This window comes from Silurus aristotelis (genome assembly GCF_946808225.1).
Source record: "Silurus aristotelis genome assembly, chromosome: 2".
NCBI classification, from domain to species: domain Eukaryota; kingdom Metazoa; phylum Chordata; class Actinopteri; order Siluriformes; family Siluridae; genus Silurus; species Silurus aristotelis.
Window position 1 is genome coordinate 13235952 of NC_139575.1, and position 20547 is coordinate 13256498.

General features: G+C 38.6%; 1 protein-coding gene across 4 annotated transcripts; it reads right to left on the reverse strand.

Moving 5' to 3' along the window:
• Positions 1 to 5434: 5434 nt before the first annotated feature.
• On the reverse strand, positions 5435 to 20385 carry cep63 (centrosomal protein 63). Of its 4 annotated transcripts, none has more exons than XM_083569131.1 (16): positions 20113 to 20385; positions 19691 to 19855; positions 19409 to 19586; positions 18422 to 18517; positions 17794 to 17889; positions 13042 to 13164; positions 11057 to 11170; positions 10674 to 10871; positions 10066 to 10211; positions 9468 to 9611; positions 9282 to 9384; positions 8970 to 9167; positions 8790 to 8876; positions 8469 to 8665; positions 6288 to 6588; positions 5435 to 6153 (listed from the first exon to the last, which is right to left on the reverse strand). In XM_083569131.1, exons 2-16 carry the CDS (start codon positions 19729 to 19731, stop codon positions 5974 to 5976), a joined length of 2202 nt encoding a protein of 733 aa, XP_083425257.1. In that variant the 5' UTR covers positions 19732 to 19855; positions 20113 to 20385; the 3' UTR covers positions 5435 to 5973. The 4 variants fall into 4 exon arrangements, with proteins under 4 accessions (XP_083425257.1, XP_083425258.1, XP_083425259.1 ...); XM_083569132.1 differs by having other exon boundaries at positions 10710 to 10871; positions 20113 to 20382; XM_083569133.1 differs by lacking the exon at positions 18422 to 18517 and having other exon boundaries at positions 20113 to 20378.
• Positions 20386 to 20547: the final 162 nt, after the last annotated feature.

Consider the following 20547-nt stretch of genomic DNA (forward strand, 5'->3'; position numbering starts at 1 on the left):
GGAACTACAGCTGAAATCATGTGCTGTGGCAGCTGCGACCAAAATCTAAGCTTTGTGCCATAAACACCACAGCATGTGAAAAATATACTGGGATATTAAATAAGACCAATATTTTACCCCAAATAAAATGTCTAGAAGACATCTAAGTTAACGCAAAAAAAAAAAAAAAAAAAAAAGATTCAAAACCACACAAAAAAAAGACACAATACCCATCTTGCAATGATCATTTGAGTCTGTGGATTGTTGTGGTCTGAAACATGAGAAACCGATAATATATAACAAAACAATTGATGGAGAGTTCAATGTTTTGCATGAAACGATGATCCAAGATCCCCAAACAAATAGGATCCAGTCTTTTCAGATATTACAAAAAAAAAACCTAATGCTTTGCTGTTGGCCCCTGCAAGGGAGGCATTTGCCAAAATTTTACTTTGGGGGTCCCAACAATTTCACAATGTGTTTAGAAATAGTACAAAAAAATGCACTACTCATGCCAATACTTTTGGAGAAGGTTCAAGTACCACATGGTGGTGAAATCCCCAGGCACTATTCACTCATACTAGCCTGTGTGTGTAATTCCATGTGAACTCAATTACTCTGTCAGACTTGAGTAATCAGTGAACTGAGATAAAGAAATACTGAACATGTTTCACGGACACACTTCCTTCTCCATTCAGGGTTTTCAGAGGTTACCTGTCCTTGATGGGCTGGTGTAGCCCAAGACCTTGGACAGAAAATGTTGTGGCTAAAAATATAACTATTACAGCATTTGCAACATGTTGGCAGCCGATAACCATATTTGTAATGATTTTATCATAACCCAGAAGTGGCTTTGCTAAATGTGAATTGATGGAATGAGGAAGAAAGGAGGAGAAAAACAAACCGTCGGGCAATAACGAACAAGCAAAGATGTGGTGGGCAGCTGGACTGAGATATGACCCTATTTGCTTTGGCTGAAATCCTCCAATGTCCCACTGAGCCTTCAAATTCTCTTCCCTTTCCAAGGCAGCACATTTTACTTGAACTTTCGAAGCTCTGCCAGGTCACCAGTGCTTTTCTCTTGTGTTTATGCAATGTTTTGAGAGAACAGCCCTACCTAATTTCTGGATAGACAAAGGTCTATCTAATTTGGAGGATTAGGATGCTAGCAAATAGTTGGAATCACCATCTTATTTACTGCATAAGATGTGATGAGAGAAAGCCCGGTGCTACCTTCTATCATGTTTTATCCAGCACTCTAGCCGTTATTCCCCATGATTAACTGTGCTTGGGTGATTAGTCAAGTACGCAGTGTTTTGCACAATACAGCTTGCTTCACAAGGCAGTATTGTATACTGGTATGCAGCTTTTATTGCTTCATGAAAACTTCTTCATTCCTCAGTTTGACAAACTATGCCCTGTACAAACATTTCCACATAATTAAATCACATCTGATTTGTGAACCTTGGCTATTCTGGAACACGTTCATCGTCATCTGCAGTTGTTTAGGATGCCGGGAAAGCACAGGCAAGCGTGGTGACATGCATGGGTGTGCGACCGAATGTGCAACTGCACATGCAGAGATTAAAAAGGTCGGTTGTTATTTGGAAGAATCAGTGTTTAGGAATTGCAAGAAAGGAAGTTGATACCAGGAATCAAAACGATGGACCTGCACTCTGGATCTGTGTTGTCGATGACAGTTTTGAATATTCCAAATCCGGCTGTGCTAGGATAACACCTTAGAAGTGTTTAGTAAAAAGCATGAAGTAGCAACAAAGTAGACACAAGACACATCAACACTGATGAGTGAGAAACACATCTGTTGTAAATATTCTGCTTCGGACTTGAACAGTCCAGTTACAATTCCTTGTTTACAAAGGTCTGGATATACATGTAACACAAGTGACTAGTGAGAACAACATACTATTAATATTTAGGTGATGGCAATAAATAGGACAAAGTCCATGTTTTGTTTACAGAGGCACTTGATCAGTTAACATAATCATTAACACTTTTGCCAAGTGCCATACTCTAGCCGTGGTGAACCCCCACACATAGTTCTTTGTTCATCTATCTTTAAACATACTGATTTTTTTCATCTACTCTTTATAACCAAATACGATTCTTTTATTGCCACCAAATTTTGTTCAGCAGCAATCTGGCCATCACATCAATACAACACAATACAACGTGTCCTACAGAAGTAAATAAAAATAATATACGTTTTATTATAGAAAACGAGGGGGAAAAAATATATACAAGTGTTTAATACACAGTTCAAAACAAACAGTGGATATAGTTTTATCAGACCAGATGTAAATAATTTTTATTTATTTTGAAAGTTTTTGACCTAATATCTCAACTATGTAGCTAGTCTCTGGTCCAATGATCTCCCTTGAGGTTCATAATTTAGATACATTTATGTGATTAAATAAACCACAACATCTGCTACAGAAGCCACAGAGTCTTTGGATACAGAGTCTTTGGAGAAAAAAAAAAAGTCAGTGAATTATAGCCATATGCTGCTTTTTCATATGCTGAGTGGCCCTTCTTCACAAAAACTTCACAGGGTCTGCATGTGGACCCCTAGACTAGACGCATGCGTTGTGTAACTGTTCATTTTCCAGCTCTTAATAAAACACAGCAATAGGTATCTTTGTCACTATAAACTGCACAACAACATAAAAGAAGTTCTTCAGTCAAAGGATTTGATCTACACATATTCCCATTTAAATATTTAGCATTCCTCAGTGAGCTTTATTAACTAGTAATTTAAAGTTAAGTAATTGCACCAGTTGAAAAGTTATGGTCATCCTCCTGGCGCCCTCTAATGGTGCAACAGCGGAAAAAACAAAGATCTGAAGGATATACAGTATAATTTTTTATATACATATGGCCCATTTAATGTACACCATCTAAAAGCCCACAATCCAAAGGAGTAGGCATCATTATTTTGACCCGAATGTGTGTCTGGAAACCAGGCCTAGAAAATTTGTCATAATAAATTTGTCTGAATTAGAAAACAGATGGTATTTATTACAAACAATTTTCCAAACATTCCTTCGATTCAAGCAGCAGAAACTCCACAGCACTGAAGATTAATCCTGAAAGGATGCTTTCTTGGTAGGTTCTTCATGCCGATGTCACTTAAATATTTGCACAACTTATTATGTCTTTAAAATAATGCTGCAAATCATAAATGTTTCACTTTCTGCTTGAAAGACAGAGTCGACGGCTACACTGCCAAATTCCTCAACATTGTTTGTTGGGCCTCGCGGCTGTGGTAGCCTGGGTTACCAAATACCATTCGGAAAAGCGTTGGCCTACAGCCTAGCTAAACATACTTCCAGCACTTGGTAATCTTAGGAAATAAAGACCAGAGCAGTAGGGAAAAAAAAAAAAAAGAGGGAAAAAACATGCATTCCAACACAAAGCAGAATTTTTACCCCCCCGTCACATCTACCTCAATATGGCTAAAGAAGAGTTTATTTTAAAATGCCAGTCATGCATGACTGCTTCATTAAATATGTCTCTTTACTCTATGCATCACATCAGTAATGGTCTTTCTGGCCACACTGCAAGAGCACAATCCCACATGGATGCCATTAACATACTCTAACTGCCCATACGATGTTCTGTTTGGAGCAGCAAGACAGCTAAGGCATGACTTATGCATCACTTAAATGACTAAGATCACATAGTTTGGCTGAACTGTAGATAGACAGAGAGGACATTAAACAGAGGTGGAGGTCTGTGACGTGCGCTACTGACGTGTGATGCACAAATGTATCATTTTCTTTCTCAGAGGACTTGTTTCAGCTTTACCACGGTACATGCCTGTTTTTAGTAAAAACAGTACACTGTGTATTTATCACAACACAGCAGCAAGTATTGAAGGCCATTTAAAGGAAACTGAAATTTACAACTCAATAAGAAACTTTACTTTCATGTTCTGTTGTAGGTATAGATATTACAGAGCAGTGGTCTCCAACCTTTTTTGCGCTACGGACCGGATTAATGTCAGACAATATTTTAACAGACCGGCCTTTAAGGCGTGACGGATAAATACAACAAAATAAAATGATACGACCGCCATAAAAGCTGGCATTTTCTAAATATAATAATAAACGTGAATCCACTGTGTTGTTTTTTGTTCATTTTGCTCGCTTGGGGGTTTGAATTTAGTGGTAATGTATAATGTGTTAGCGGCCGGAGCCCCTTTAAGAAGGTAGAGGATGGAGCTAAGGCATGTGACCGACATGCATCAAGAGTGAGTCATAGACAGATGTGGCGGAGACAATCCGGTAAATTTCCCAAATAAAACATCGTTCAGAATCAGATAATAAATAAAACTGAAATAATGTAAGTTATGTATTCTTTCTGTGCGGCCCGGTACCAATTGGACCGGCACCGGTATAACCACTGTTATAGAGTACACTTTTTAATGCCTTTCCAGCCATAAAACATTTATTTGAGGCTTTAAAAAGTGTTCCTGTTTATGTCCTTGTATTTTTAAAAGTCTTAAAAGGTCATGTACATCACAAAAAGGAAAATAAATTGCTATTTCTTTGAAAACCAGAACATTCATGTGTCTGCAAAATGCTTTCAGATTTGGAAAGAAATGGCTTGCAGTTTGTACTTTTGACCATTGGTTATTAGTGGACAGTAAGGAAGTAAATGTAATTTGTTACTTAAGTAGCTTTTTCATGTATCTGTACTTTACTGTTCTATTTGGAAAAACTCTTACAACTTCACTACGTTTTAAAGTCAAATTTTGTACTTTTTACTCAACTACATTTTGTGAAACCAGTCTCACATTTTACAGTTTACATTTACAAGTGAATAAAAACGTAACTGGTAAAACGCGCAGCAATCCACCAATCAAAATAGAGCACACGCACTCTGTTTTGAACTTGTTTTGAGTGGCGATTAGTGATATCTGTTTATCACCAACATACAGTTCAGCGTCAGTTCAACAGCAAGCAGAACATTTTAAGAGTAATAAATGATTTTTTTTATAAATGATTTTGGGAAGATATTTTTTTTCCTGTTTAAAAAGTATGTTGTCCAACATTTTGTATTTTTTCCAGGGCAAAATGTTTACTACCCAGACCTTTTTATTTACAGCATGTTCTATAAATAAAAGCATTTATTTTGCTCCATTGCTGCTTGGCCACTAATAATCCACATACTCACAATGATCAATTACAGCTATTGTAATTTGGTGGTTTTGCACTTTGTTCAAAATCCTTGCGTTACACAGAATGACTGTGACAGCAGCACACGTGAGTCTGTGTATTTGATCAGTTGGACATTTCTGCTTTACAGCACTGCCTAATGATTCGGCCCCTGAGAGCACGTGTAATAGTTTATGTGCAGACCATGTTTTTTTCCAAAAGCACATAGTGACATGGAGAATGAATCATCCATATAAACACATTCACTCCTATAAACACACTGTCAAAACAAGCACATTTAATTCAGTCACTCCAACAGGCTGTACACTAAATCAGTCAATTTAAAAAACATGTTTTATAAATTTGTCAATCATACACATAAATATAGAGCATATTAAACACACAGAGAGAGAGAGAGAGAGAGAGAGAGAGCGAGAGAGAGAGCGAGAAAGAGTAAAAGCAAAAAGGAGAGCATAGAAGAGCATAATTCTCAGTGCTACATAATCAAAACAGACTACAGTCAGAAAACAAACCCTGGTAAATCAGTGGTTAGAGGTGAAAAGTCATAATGAAGGTCCATATCCAGGTCACTGGTGCAAGAGTTACAGAAGTATTGTAAGCTTCAGTGTTCTCTGTATGACAACACAAGTCACCAAACAACCAGCAGTCAAACTGAATTTGGCTATTATTCTTTTTTTTTGTTTTTTTGTGGGGCAATAATTTTATTTATTGTCTAGAATTTCCATCTCCATGCCACTGAATACAAATAAAATGACCAAGCTGTGTCTTAAAAGGCACTTCCTGCATGTGTGTGTGGTCAGCGTGGACTGTGTGGGCTGCGGTCTTTAGCTAGGTACTTGCGGACAGTCTTTGCATTCTCCTGCTTCATGCTATTGATGTGGAAGTCCAGTCGCTGCAACAATTCCTGAGAACGTTGTGTTTCTTCTTCAACAAAGTGTGAAGTCACAGAGCCTGCTGGAGAACCTGCATAACACTCCTGCACACGACAGACAGAGAGAGATAGAGAAACAGAGAGACAGACATTTACCACCTCATTCACATTCATACGTGCATGACACCTAATGTATAAGCCTTTAACACTGTAGCAGAGCATTACTGTCACTGATTTACCAAAGGCACTGGATCTCCAGCAGAACCTGAGCCCTGTGCTCTCTCCTCTTCAGCTACAGCACTTAGCAGAGCCTTTATCTTCCTGGTTTTACTGGCTGAGGAAGAGGAAGATCTGGAAGAGGAAGCAGAGGGTGTTGGTGAGACAGTGGGTCTACTTTCCTGGGATTGACCATCGGGACGGTGGGGGGAAGAGGAGGATGACAGCTCATCCAGTCGCTTGAGGAGTGTCTGGATCTGAAGCTCATACTGCGAGGAGCTTTCCTGCAAACGTGTCTCCATGGTCTTTAGGTCCTCTTCACACCTGCAACACAGAACAAATTGGAGGCACTAGTGTACTAGTATAGTGGCAAGTATACTCCCAGCAGGGGACTGGAACAAGGCTACAGGTGGATATGTGGAGGTAATTGGTAATGGGATAAAATATTCAATGATCACTGATATCTTTATAAAAGCAAAACATTCGACATGTATGACATTTGGCAGACGGCCTTTACCAGAGCGACTTAAATTTATGCCATTCATACAATTAAACATCTATGGTATTAAGGGCCTTGCTCAGGGGCCCAGAAGTGCCAGCTTGGTGTGGCTGGGATTTGAACTCAAGAAACAGTGATGGACAAAGTACACAAAGCATGTACTTGATTTAAAGTAGAGATACAGTAGGTAAAATATTACTCCAGTAAAAGTGCTCCCTTTAAACTTTTGCTTAAGTAAAAGTACAAAAGTATTTGCCTTTACCAAATTACTTTTACTCAGTTACTGTTCACCACTGTCAAGAACTCACTGCCTTCGGATCTAAAGTCCAGTGCCACATCCCCAATTACAGCAGTGTACCTAGATGATAAATGTGCACTGATGTAATCAAAGACTAATCACAACTAATGTTAAACAGTCCTTTCGTCTATCTTTCTCCTCATTCCAAAATCAGCAGGTCATGAAATACTGGATTTCCAGACAATCTTAAAGATATTACAGAAGATATTTATTGTGCATATTAAAAACTAATGTATTTGTCAAAGCTTCTATTGTATATCATATTTATAAACATGCCACAAAAGACCACAAAATATCGAATAGTCATATTTAATAGAGATTTACTCGAATAATAGCGAAGTAGTGCAGATGTTTCAGCTTATCTGGCTCTCCCCATTCAAATAGACAACACTCTGGTCTCACAGACTAAAAATAACTGGCACAGAAGAGCTCCATTAGGTGGGCATATTTGGACTGTAGTTCTACCCTCTTCTGATATTGGACTTACAAAATAAATAAATAAAAATTCCAGTGCTCCTCTACAAACAAAAAGCTGCCCCTAATATCGCGATCCGAATATGAAGAAAATAAGAGGAGATATGTGATACAAAAATATTAGATAATGATATTCAAATGTATACACCCATCAGGCATAACATTAGGACATTACAACATTATGAGCGGTGAAGTGAATAACACTGATATCTCTTGTTAGTGGGTGGGATATATTAGGCAGCATGTAAACATTTTGTACTCGAAGTTGATGTGTTAAAACGCAGGGAAAATGGGCACGCATAAGGATTTGAGCGAGTTTGATGAGGGTCAAATTGTGCCGTCTAGACGACTGGGTCAGAGCATCTCCAAAACTGCAGCTCTTGTGGAATGTTCCCGGTCTGCAGTGGTCAGCATCTATCAAAAGTGGTCCAAGGAAGGGAAAGTGGTGAACCGGCGACAGGGTCATGGGTGACCAAGGTTCATTGATGCACATGGGTAATCAAGGCTGGCCTGGCATCTGTAGCTCAAATTGCTGAAGTTAATACTGTTAATGCTCGATAGGTCAGGACTGTTTAAGCAGCAGAAGGGGGGCCGATACATTATTTGAGAGGTGGTCATAATATTATGCCTGTTCAGTGTATTTGCACTATTTTACTATACTAATACCACTTTATGAATATCTAATATATTTTCTCATATCTTCTCTTAATTTTTCATATTTGCCTTTTATCAAAAGCACACATTTCTAAGCGGCTAATCGGGTTACCATTTCACTGCAAGTTGTATTCTGCAAATGTTTGTGGGGGGGAAAAAAGATCTTGCATATCAAAATGTTTGGATAAATCCAGTGTAAATAAACATATAAATAATATTAATTGAAATAACAGCCAGTGAAAAACATTATGCTTGCACTGCTGCTTGCACACGGAGTACCTTTCATGGATGTGCATATTTTTGTTGTGGCTCTGCAGCAGTGCTCTCTCATACTTGTCTTGCCAGGTCTGATTACTGGCCTCCATACGAGCACGAACCTCTGCTAGATCCTGCATAAGCTGCTGATTCTCTTGCTCCAGACTGTTCAGAGAAGATACATAGCTCTCCCTCAAACTCGCCAGCTCCCCGTCTGTCCTCTGAATGAAAAAGAGAGAGACAAAAAACACAGAGACAAGAAAATGAATAAACTTCAGAGAAAATGTTCAAAATAAAGTTGCAAGAAAAACAGCATTATTTTTCATTTTAGATGGTAGTATGCACCTTTGGGGAGCGTGACTCGAGTCGTTTTAGCAGGTCATTCAGGTGCTGATTCTCTAGCTTTAATGTTTCCAACTGTACTTGTGTCATCTGCAAAATCCACTAAATGTGTCTTAGTACAGTATAGACAAAGTTTATGAACGTGGACTTTAACCAGAGTCCCTTTTTCTGAAAGGGCTATACCTTTAGTTCTGCTGCGCGCCGTTCTGCCCTCTCTACCTCGGCCCGCAATTGGCGCTCTACGCTGGAGGTGGATCCTGTGAGTGTGGCGATGCTTATATCACGCTGGTGGAGTTCACTCGTGAGCCGCGACACCTCTTTCCTCATTGCCTCTACTTCAGCACAACGAGTCTGCTCAGCCTGCTGGAGCTCCTCACGTAGCTACACATACACACAAAAGTCTATCCATGATGGCAAACTAACAAAACCTTTATTTTATTGAAATATACAATTACTTTTTCTTTATTTTCTTTTATTTCTTTAATTCTTCTTTACCCTCTTGACTTCACTCACAGTGTGAGCATGGTCCTCATTCAGCTTTCTACATTCCTGCTCTCTTTTACTTGATTCTGCTTTTTGCCTTCCCATGCTTTCAATCCTGTCAAAAAAGCAGGAGCTAGCATAAATAGCCACCTAAAACCCTTCATGACATGTACAAATAATGCTTTTGGAACAACTTGCTTTTCTTTGAGTCGGGTGACTTCGACTTTTAGGTGTGCCTCGCAGGTTTGAGAACCATGAAGCTTGTTAATGACTTTCTCCAGTTCCTGTCTGATAGATGCTAAGCCCGGAGAATTCCGAGAGGCAAGACATTCCTCCAGAGATCTGTAATTTAAAAAGGGGACATCTAAATGATTTATTGGTCATTATAACATTATACTTTTTAAGGAAGCTTAAAGGGAAAATCATTTTATATATCCAGGGAATATGTCTGGTTGTGTGTGATGGGTTTCATGCAAACTATGATGCATTGCAATTGAGTTGCCTTTATAACATGGAATTATAAATATTATAAACACAAAATGAACTTGTGATGTATTTTGCAATTTTGTGATTGCTTAAAAATGTATTTTTAAGCAATCATTTACTAACTCATATCCAAAAGGTTACAATATCAAGCAGATGGCAAAATAAGAAATAGATTTTAATGAAATAGGGAATGAATAAAGGAAAAAAAAAGAAGGAAAATAAAAAACATTTTATCAGCACAAATACAAAATGGCTCAATAGTCAATATATATGTATACTTCATGTACACTCCATAGTCAATGCTCTGTACCTAATGACATGTTCTTTGGCCTGCAGTGCCTGGTTAAGACGCGCTACTTCGTTGCGTAGCTGCTGCTGCTGCAGATCAGAGTTCTTTACAAATTGATCCTGAGCATTAAGTGTAGCTCTCAGCTCCTCTCGCTCCTCACTCAGAACCTAATCAAACACAAACCATATGAAACCACTCTTCATTCTCCAACTGCTCAGGCAATTTATTACCGATGCAAGCAAACAAGCTAGCTTCTACAAACTACTCTCCCATACCAACACTGCACTAGCAATCCTCACTTATTAGTAAATTGCCACAAGATGCACCGATACAATAGTTTTTACCAGCATTATTGAACTGAAACCAAATGTTTCTTGCTATTGTTGTTTACTGTTATTATTTATCATCACAAATACCAAATAGCCTAATATTTACTACATATGTACACTCCATAGCGATGGTGTAGAAAGATTTATTTATTATGAATACCAGTAAAATATGAATTAATACAAACATTAATATATTAATAGTGATGAACACTGTTATACCCACTTGCCATTCAAAAAAGTAATAATGGATGGCATTATTGGGGCATCTCTTGCATTATCCCTGACTCTGTTAGGCTCTACCTGGCATGAAGCATGAGCTGCAGCGCTGCAGCTGACCTGCTGTTGTCGGCAAGAGTCTCCAAGTTCGTCCTGTAGCAGCCGTAACCTCTCCAGCTCCAGCTCTTGTGCATGTAGGGAATCTTGCGCCCTCTGCAGTTGAGCCCGCAACCGCCGTATCTCCCCCTGACCCTGCAGTCGCACCATTCCTTGAGCGTGAGACTGGAACGGGGATGCACACAAGATTCAAGTCACTGTGTCATTCCTGTAGATAACTTCAATGATCATTTATTGCTCCTTGTTTCTGTATATCTAAACATATTTAAGGTCATTAACACATGACTTCTGGTTCAACAAATGAAGATTCCACTGAACATAGAAATAGGCTAATGAATGTTTTTAATCACCTGCATTTGAGTGAACTGCTCTGCCAGGGTCTTTCTCTGGGCCTCTAATGAAGCAACCTGCCTCTGATACTGCAGGCGCTGCTGCTCCCATTCTGCCGAGCGCTGGCGAAACTCCTGCAAAAGCACACAGAAAAGGTCTGAGAGAGGAGAGGGAAAATAAACCTACTATGCACAACCAACATGGACCAAATTTATTCATAAAACATGGGGGATGGGGGGAAAGAATAATGGGAATAATGAGATGCTTGATAAGAGTAAAAATGTAAATAAAATGGAATGAGATTAAACAAAAATGACTCTTGTTCTGATTATTATGGTTACTTAAGTAAAAGCTTTGGCCACATTTGCTATTTTGTTAGCATATTTACAGCCATGTTCCAAAATCTAGTGCTAGAAATTTTGATATTCAAGATTTTTATTTGTCAAAAACACTTATATGCAGTAAAATGTAAACCTGATTGACCGCTTAGAAATTTGTGCATTATATAAAAAGGACTATAAATAAATAAAATATGAGAAAAAAAAAGATAAGATAAGATAAATGTTATGATGTGGTATTTAAAAAAAACAATGGAATTAAATGGGCAAGTGTTAGGATTTGACAAGGACCATATTGTGATGGCTAGATGACTGGATCGGAGCATCTCCAAAACTGCAGCTCTTGTGGGGTTTCCCGGTCTGCAGTGGTCAGTCTCTTTTAAAAGTGGTCCAAGGAAGGAACAGTGGTGAACCGGCGACATGGCCATGGGCGGCCAAGTCTCTTAAATGCATGCTCTTGTGGTCCGATCCAACAGATGGTCTACTAGTGCTCAAATTGCTAAAGAAGTTAATGCTGTTAATGATTGACCATTCAGGACTGTTTTAGCAGCAAAAGAGGGACCAACACAATATTAGGCTGGTGGTCATAATATTATGCCTGATCAGTGTATTAGCATTGTTTTTTTTTAAATACCACATCATAACATTTATCTTATCTTATCTTTTTTTTTTTCTCTCATATTTTATTTATTTATAGTCCTTTTTATATAATGCACAAATTTCTAAGCGGTTAATCAGGTTTACATTTTACTGCATATAAGTGTTTTTGACAAATAAAAATCTTGAATATCAAAATTTTTAGCACTAGATTTTGGAACATGGCTGTAAATATATATTATATTTACAGCCATGTTCCAAAATCTAGTGCTAGAAATTTTGATATTCAAGATTTTTATTTGTCAAAAACACTTATATGCAGTAAAATGTAAACCTGATTAACCGCTTAGAAATCAGGCATAATATTATGACCACCAGCCTAATATTGTGTTGGTCACTCTTTTGCTGCTAAAACAGTCCTGAATAGTCAATCATTAACAGCATTAACTTCTTTAGCAATTTGAGCACTAGTAGACCATCTGTTGGATCGGACCACAAGAGCATGCATTTAAGAGACTTGGCCGCCCATGGCCATGTCGCCGGTTCACCACTGTTCCTTCCTTGGACCACTTTTAAAAGAGACTGACCACTGCAGACCGGGAAACCCCACAAGAGCTGCAGTTTTGGAGATGCTCCGATCCAGTCATCTAGCCATCACAATATGGTCCTTGTCAAATCCTAACACTTGCCCATTTAATTCCTGCTTCTAACACATCAAGTTTGAGGACAAAATATTCACTTGTTTTCTAATATATCCCACCCACTAACAGGTGCGATGATGAAGATATAATCAGTGTTATTCACTCACTGTTCATAATGTTATAATGTCCTGATCGGTGTATATGATCATGATCTCTTGGGTTTTGAACTGAGACTTGTTCTTTTTAATATTTTGTGTAGAGCTCAATTACAAATGTATTTCAAATAACTTAAGTTAACTATAAAAAAAGTTCTTTGTTAAGATGTGTATATTCTAACCCAACATGATGTATAAAAAACATACAATCATTGCAAAGATTTAGAAAAGCTGATTGCATCTTCTAAGAAGAGTAAAGAGATCAGTTAAATACCTCCAGCTTGTTGTTCAGGTGCAAAACTTCACTCTTATCCTCCTCTTGGCTTCGAGCGCCTCCTCGAGCCTCCTTTAGCTGCTTACGTTGAAGTTTTTCATAGCTGCGCTTCAACTTGGACAACTAGAAGAAGCGTTCAGTCACCAAATGTTAAACAAGCAGACTGGTTTTATGTTGATGTGAAAGGCAATCTTTAGGAACACCTATACCCCTGCATATTCATGCAATTATACAATTAGCAGACACAATGCAGAAAATCATGTTGCAGGTTAAGAGCTTCAGTCGATGTTCAAATAAAAGTTCAAACTGTGGAAAATGTTTGCTGGCAGTAGATGGGCTGGTTTGAGTATTTCATAAACTTTTGGTCTCCTGTGATTTTCATGCACAAAAACTCTAGAGAAGGTCTTTATGTGTGATGTGAAAATTATCTGAAGCTCTTTGCATTTTTGGAAATTGTTCTTGTATTGTACTGCTACCATGTAATTGACCAGTTGTACTGATGTTCCTGTTAATGTGGCCTGTTAGAGCACATATACACCGTATTTTCCAGACTATAAACTGCTACATTTTTCCCCCACGCTTTGAACCCCGCGGCTTAAATGAAGCGGCTAATTAATGGATTTTTCCTGATTTCACAAGCTTCATGCCACAAAACTGAGCCCCATAACATTAGACCAATTAAATTGCCAGATGGGTTAAAGTGAACCAATGAAACTCTTTATATTAAATCGCGCTCCCAGTGAATCAGGCCGCACCACATCATAAATATGGATGAGGTTCCTCTGACGTTTGACCTGCTGCTCACTCGGACTGTCAACAGGAAACGCAAATCATTCATCATGCTGAAAACAAACGGGCATGAAAAACGCACTTCACCTGTGTTCTTAGCTGCACGGCATCGGGAAAAAAGATGGTGATTTTTAAACGCACGACGATGCTAAAAGATAAACTCCCGAGAGAAATAGTTGTGTAAGGAAGGAGGAAGACAGTGAACAATGACTTTCTTGGTAGGCTACTGTTTAGATACAAGCCTTGTAACAGACACTGTCTTTCACTAAAGCCTGTGTAAAGTTCAATAGTTTCAGTGTAGACAGTGTAGGCTTATAGACAGGTGCGGCGTATTTATGTTCAAAATAAAAACCTTTGTAAAATTCAGTGGGTGCGGCTTATATTAGGGTGTGCTTAACAGTCCAGAAATTACGATACACATACATATAGGACATATATACATACACACATATATATATACACACATACATATTTTTTATATATATATATATATATATATATATATATATATATATATATATATATATATATATATATATATATATATATATAAATATATATATATATATATATATATATATATATATATATATATATATATATATATATATATATATATATACAGTGAGGAAAATAAGTATTTGAACACACTGCTATTTTGCAAGTTCTCCCACTTAGAAATCATAGAGGGGTCTGGAATTGTCATCGTAGGTGCATGTCCACTGTGAGAGATATAATCTAAAAAGAAAATCCAGAAATCATGATATTTTAACAATTTATTTGTATGATACAGCTGCAAATAAGTATTTGAACACCTGAGAAAGTCAATGTTAATATTTGGTACAGTAGCCTTTGTTTGCAATTACAGAGGTCAAACGTTTCCTGTAGTTTTTCACCAGGTTTGCACACACTGCAGGAGGGATTTTGGCCCACTCCTCCACACAGATCTTCTCTAGATCAGTCAGGTTTCTAGCCTGTCGCTGAAAAACACGGCGTTTGAGCTCCCTCCAAAGATTCTCTATTGGGTTTAGGTCTGGAGACTGGCTAGGCCATGCCAGAACCTTGATATGCTTCTTACAGAGCCACTACTTGGTTATCCTGGCTGTGTGCTTCGGGTCATTGTCATGTTGGAAGCCCCAGCCTCGACCCATCTTCAATGCTCTAACTGAGGGAAGGAGGTTGTTTCCCAAAATCTCGCAATACATGGCCCCGGTCATCCTCTCCTTAATACAGTGCAGTCGCCCTGTCCCATGTGCAGAAAAACACCCCCAAAGCATGATGCTACCACCCCCATGCTTCACAGTAGGGATGGTGTTCTTGGGATGGTACTCATCATTCTTCTTCCTCCAAACATGTTTAGTGGAATTATGACCCAAAAGTTCTATTTTGGTCTCATCTGACCACATGACTTACTCCCATGACTCCTCTGGATCATCCAAATGGTCATTGGCAAACTTAAGACGTGCCTGGACATGTGCTGGTTTAAGCAGGGGAACCTTCCGTGCCATGCATGATTTCAAACCATGACGTCTTAGTGTATTACCAACAGTAACCTTGGAAACGGTGGTCCCAGCTCTTTTCAGGTCATTGACCAGCTCCTCCTGTGTAGTTCTGGGCTGATTTCTCACCTTCCTTAGGATCATTGATACCCCACGAAGTGAGATCTTGCATGGAGCCCCAGTCCGAGGGAGATTGACAGTCATGTTTAGCTTCTTCCATTTTCTAATGATTGCTCCAACAGTGGACCGTTTTTCACCAAGCTGCTTGGCAATTTCCCCCTGGCCTTTTCCAGCCTTATGGAGGTGTACAATTTTGTCTCTAGTGTCTTTGGACAGCTCTTTGGTCTTGGCCATGTTAGTAGTTGGATTCTTACTGATTGTATGGGGTGGACAGGTGTCTTTATGCAGCTAACGACCTCAAACAGGTGCATCTAATTTAGGATAATAAATGTAGTGGAGGTGGACATTTTAAAGGCAGACTAACAGGTCTTTGAGGGTCAGAATTCTAGCTGATAGACAGGTTTTCAAATACTTATTTGCAGCTGTATCATACAAATAAATAGTTTAAAAATCATATATTGTGATTTCTGGATTTTTTTTTATATTATGTCTCTCACAGTGGACATGCACCTACGATGACAATTTCAGACCCCTCCATGATTTCTAAGTGGGAGAACTTGCAAAATAGCAGGGTGTTCAAATACTTATTTTCCTCACTGTATATATATATATATATATATATATATATATATATATATATATATATATATATATATATATATATATATATATATATATATACACACACACACACACACGCACAGTACAGACCAAAAGTTTGGACACACCTTCTCATTCAAAGAGTTTTCTTTATTTTCATGACTATGAAAATTTTAGTCACACTGAAGGCATCAAAACTATGAATTCACACATGTGGAATTATATACATAAAAAAGTGTGAAACAACTGAAAATATGTCATATTCTAGGTTCTTCAAAGTAGCCACCTTTTGCTTTGATTACTGCTTTGCACACTCTTGGCATTCTCTTGATGAGCTTCAAGAGGTAGTCACCTGAAATGGTTTTCACTTTACAGGTGTGCCCTGTCAGGTTTAATAAGTGTGATTTCTTGCCTTATAAATGGGGTTGGGACCATCAGTTGTGTTGTGCAGAAGTCAGGTGGATACACAGCTGATAGTCCTACTGAATAGACTGTTAGAATTTGTATTATGGCAAGAAAAAAGCGCTACAAAGAAACTGGCTCACATGCGGACCGCCCCAGGAAAGGAAGACCAAGAGTCACCTCTGCTGCGGAGGATAAGTTCATCCGAGTCACCAGCCTCAAAAATCGCAGGTTAACAGCAGCTCAGATTAGAGACCAGGTCAATGGCACACAGAGTTCTTGCAGCAGACACATCTCTACAACAACTGTTAAGAGGAGACTGTGTGAATCAGGCCCTCATGGTAGAATATCTGCTAGGAAACCACTGCTAAAGAAAGGCAACAAGCAGAAGAGACTTGTTTGGGCTAAAAAACACAAGGAATGGACATTAGACCAGTGGAAATCTGTGCTTTGGTCTGATTTGAGATCAAATTTGAGATCTTTGGTTCCAACCACTGTGTCTTTGTGCGACGCAGAAAAGGTGAACAGATGGACTCTACATGCCTGGTTCCCACCGTGAAGCATGGAGGAGGAGGTGTGATGGTGTGGGGATGCTTTGCTGGTGACACTGTTGGGGATTTATTCAAAATTGAAGGCATACTGAACCAGCATGGCTACCACAGCATCTTGCAGCGGCATGCTATTCCATCCGGTTTGCGTTTAGTTGGACCATCATTTATTTTTCAACAGGACAATGACCCCAAACACACCTCCAGGCTGTGTAAGGGCTATTTGACCAAGAAGGAGAGTGATGGGGTGCTGCGCCAGATGACCTGGCCTCCACAGTCACCGGACCTGAACCCAATCGAGATGGTTTAGGGGTGAGCTGGACCGCAGAGTGAAGGCAAAAGGGCCAACAAGTGCCAAGCATCTCTCTGGGAACTCCTTCAAGACTGTTGGAAGACAATTTTAGGTGACTACCTCTTGAAGCTCATCAAGAGAATGCCAAGAGTGTGCAAAGCAGTAATCAAAGCAAAAGGTGGCTACTTTGAAGAACCTACAATATGACATTTTTCAGTTGTTTCACACTTTTTTGTTATGAATATAATTCCATATATAATTCCACATGTGTTAATTCATAGTTTTGATGCCTTCAGTGTGAATCTACAATTTTCATAGTCATGAAAATAAAGAAAACTCTTTGAATGAGAAGGTGTGCCCAAACTTTTGGTCTGTACTGTGTGTGTGTGTGTATATATACATACATACATACATACATACATACATATACAGATACACATACATGCCAAGTCTTAACAACAGTTTAATATTCAGTGAGGGATGTTATCTTGAAATAGCTTACCTCCTCTTTCAGATGCTGCAGCTGCCCTTCATACTTTACGACCAGTTCCTGTTTCCCAGCCTGCATCTCTTCAAGCTGCGTTCCAAGCACTCGCACCTGATAAGTGGATGCATCAAAAATCATAGGATTAAGGCATAATTAATGTTCTTTACCAAAAGTTTTTATCTTTGATGTAGCCTTTATAACTATGGTATGAGCTTTTTCCCCAAATTAATTCAAACAAAGCTGTTAATATGATGATAAACTCCACTATGACTGAACCCTGCATTATAACATGCATGTGTATATTACTCATCCTAATAGTCAGTTGAAAGACTGCTTTATTCATTCCTATGAGGAAATAAGATTTTACAAAGTAAAAAACATATCAATGTTGATGATGCACATCCTTTGTTGCAGGTTATTTTGCGGATTAGTAGTATTACTATTTATTTTTTACCTAAGGCAATTAAATATTTAGGACCAGTGAAGTTCTGATCTTGATGAAAAGCTGAGAAATTATGGTGTTCCCATCACACAGTTATTATAAGCACAGACATGGTGAGATGCATTCAAAAAGAAACCCCCCCAGTCGGCCATGCAGGTAAGAGCATTTTCTGTCCGGCAGCCACGTGCCGTGCAGATTCACCTGCATAAACCCTTTCTCCACTACTAGACTTAACTGCTGGAAGCCAGAGTCTTGTAGCTGCAGCAATGAGCCAACAGCCTCTCTCATACTGCGCATCTGCCAAGGTAAAGGCAAGCGCGTCAGGCCAGGCCATGTGATGAACCAAGAATTAGGAGTATAGAACACCACCAAAACCAACAGCACCTTCAAGTGAGCTGTGTGGGACATTTCTGCAGGAGTTATTTGGTGCAACAATGTAGAAATGGGTAAAATCATTTTACAGTATCTATAAGCGATATCCCAAATCAGTCGCCATTCATTTGCGTCATGTGTGTGATCTTTAAAAGAACATTCTAAGACACTTTAAACATCTTTATAATGAAATATCGGGTTTGCGTTTTGCAATTCTCTGCTGTTTTTTCTACAAGTTGTTCTTTTTCATGCTTATATTACCGGGGGACATTGCTAATGCAATTGCAATGTCATTTTAATCATTAAATAATAGACAATATTGAAGGTTAATAGCTAGTGTAGGAAGTTCTTCCTTTCTCACCATTTTTTCTCACTCACCGTTCATTTAATGTCATCAATGTCATGATAATGACAGAGATCTAACATAATGAATAGAGCAAATGGCCGATTTTGGTTATTGGACATAATGCAGCTATTTTATATACGAGTGATAGCAAAAGCTTTAGTTATTTATGAGACGATGCTGAAGGTGGTATTAGCATAAAATATTTGGACCAAGAACAGTCTAAACAGAATGTGCAGATGAGCTGAAAGGGTTAAAAGAACAGAGATAAAGCAAGGGGGTGAAACGCACTGGCACAACAATCATCTGGTAGTTGAACTAAAGTGAAACAAGGGAAACTAAAGGAAACACAGAAACTTCATTAAGGGCCAGTTGATAACTGTAACTATGTAACGCATTTAGGATGGATTTTTGCAAAACTCGGATATTCCTATTGTATATGCATTATAATAGATTAGTAACGTATTCATCACCTCCAAGTTCCTCTTTTCCAGCAGATCTTTGGCAGACTGAAGCTCTTCCTGACCATCATGCAGTCGCAGCTCCAAGGCTCGTAACTCTGCCTCCCACTCGCTGCGCTTGTGATTCACCATGATGTCGATCTGCCTCATGAGCTCCTGGAGTTCAGGCTCACAGGATATCAGGACAGAGCTGAGGAATACATGATCACATATATTATTAACTGACTGAAGTGTGAAGGACATAAAAAAAAAAGCTTGGTTTTGATATTTTACATTGAGCATCTACTACGGTACCTGGCATCATGATCTCGAAGAGTTCCCAAAAATGCATCCATTTGGCTGTCAGAGAGCTTCTGAAAACATCCTCATGAGAATAAGATCACAGCAACCCTGAGTTAAGCATATGAAACCCTGATGATGCCCATCATAATCATCACCACTGTTCCCTCAAGCAGAACTCTGCAGTGGTTCACAATGTAATGAAGTCACGGTGGAAAATGAAAACAAGAAAATAAGTTAAGGACATAAAGTTAGGAAAAACACTAAACTAATATAATATAATATGAAAGGGTACTACATTGTACAACGGTGTAAGAAACTAATAACGCACGAGATCCAATGCTAACCATAAACAAGCTTCGATTAACTGTTATTAGCTAAATAAGTTTAACAAAAGTATTAGCAAACTAGTTCGCAAAATGCAAATGAACACTTACAAAGTAGAACACTGATGTCGAATGTGTTATAGTAGTAATAGTAAAGGAAAAAAAATAAACGTTTAACGAGTTACAGTTAAAGTTGTGTATAAATAAATGCAGGTTTTAGCTTCGCCTTAGCGCCGCTTGGGTCCTCCAGCAGCTGTACAACACGGTTGGGCGCAAAGTATCATGGGTAACCCATTCTATTTTCAGTTAGCTAGCTGACTTAGCTTTAGCCGCCGCCCGAACCGTCTTTAGATGGTAAAAACTGAGTCATATAAGAGGCAGACATTTTGGCATCAGATTGGTTTAGTTGAAAATAAATATGTAATTATATCTGCTAAGTTGGTGTATATATTAACCAAATAATCAAAATTCGTACGCAGTTAAAAAACCTGATGAATTAAATAGACTGAAATCAGCAGTTTACACACGCGGCTCGTTGGTCTAGGG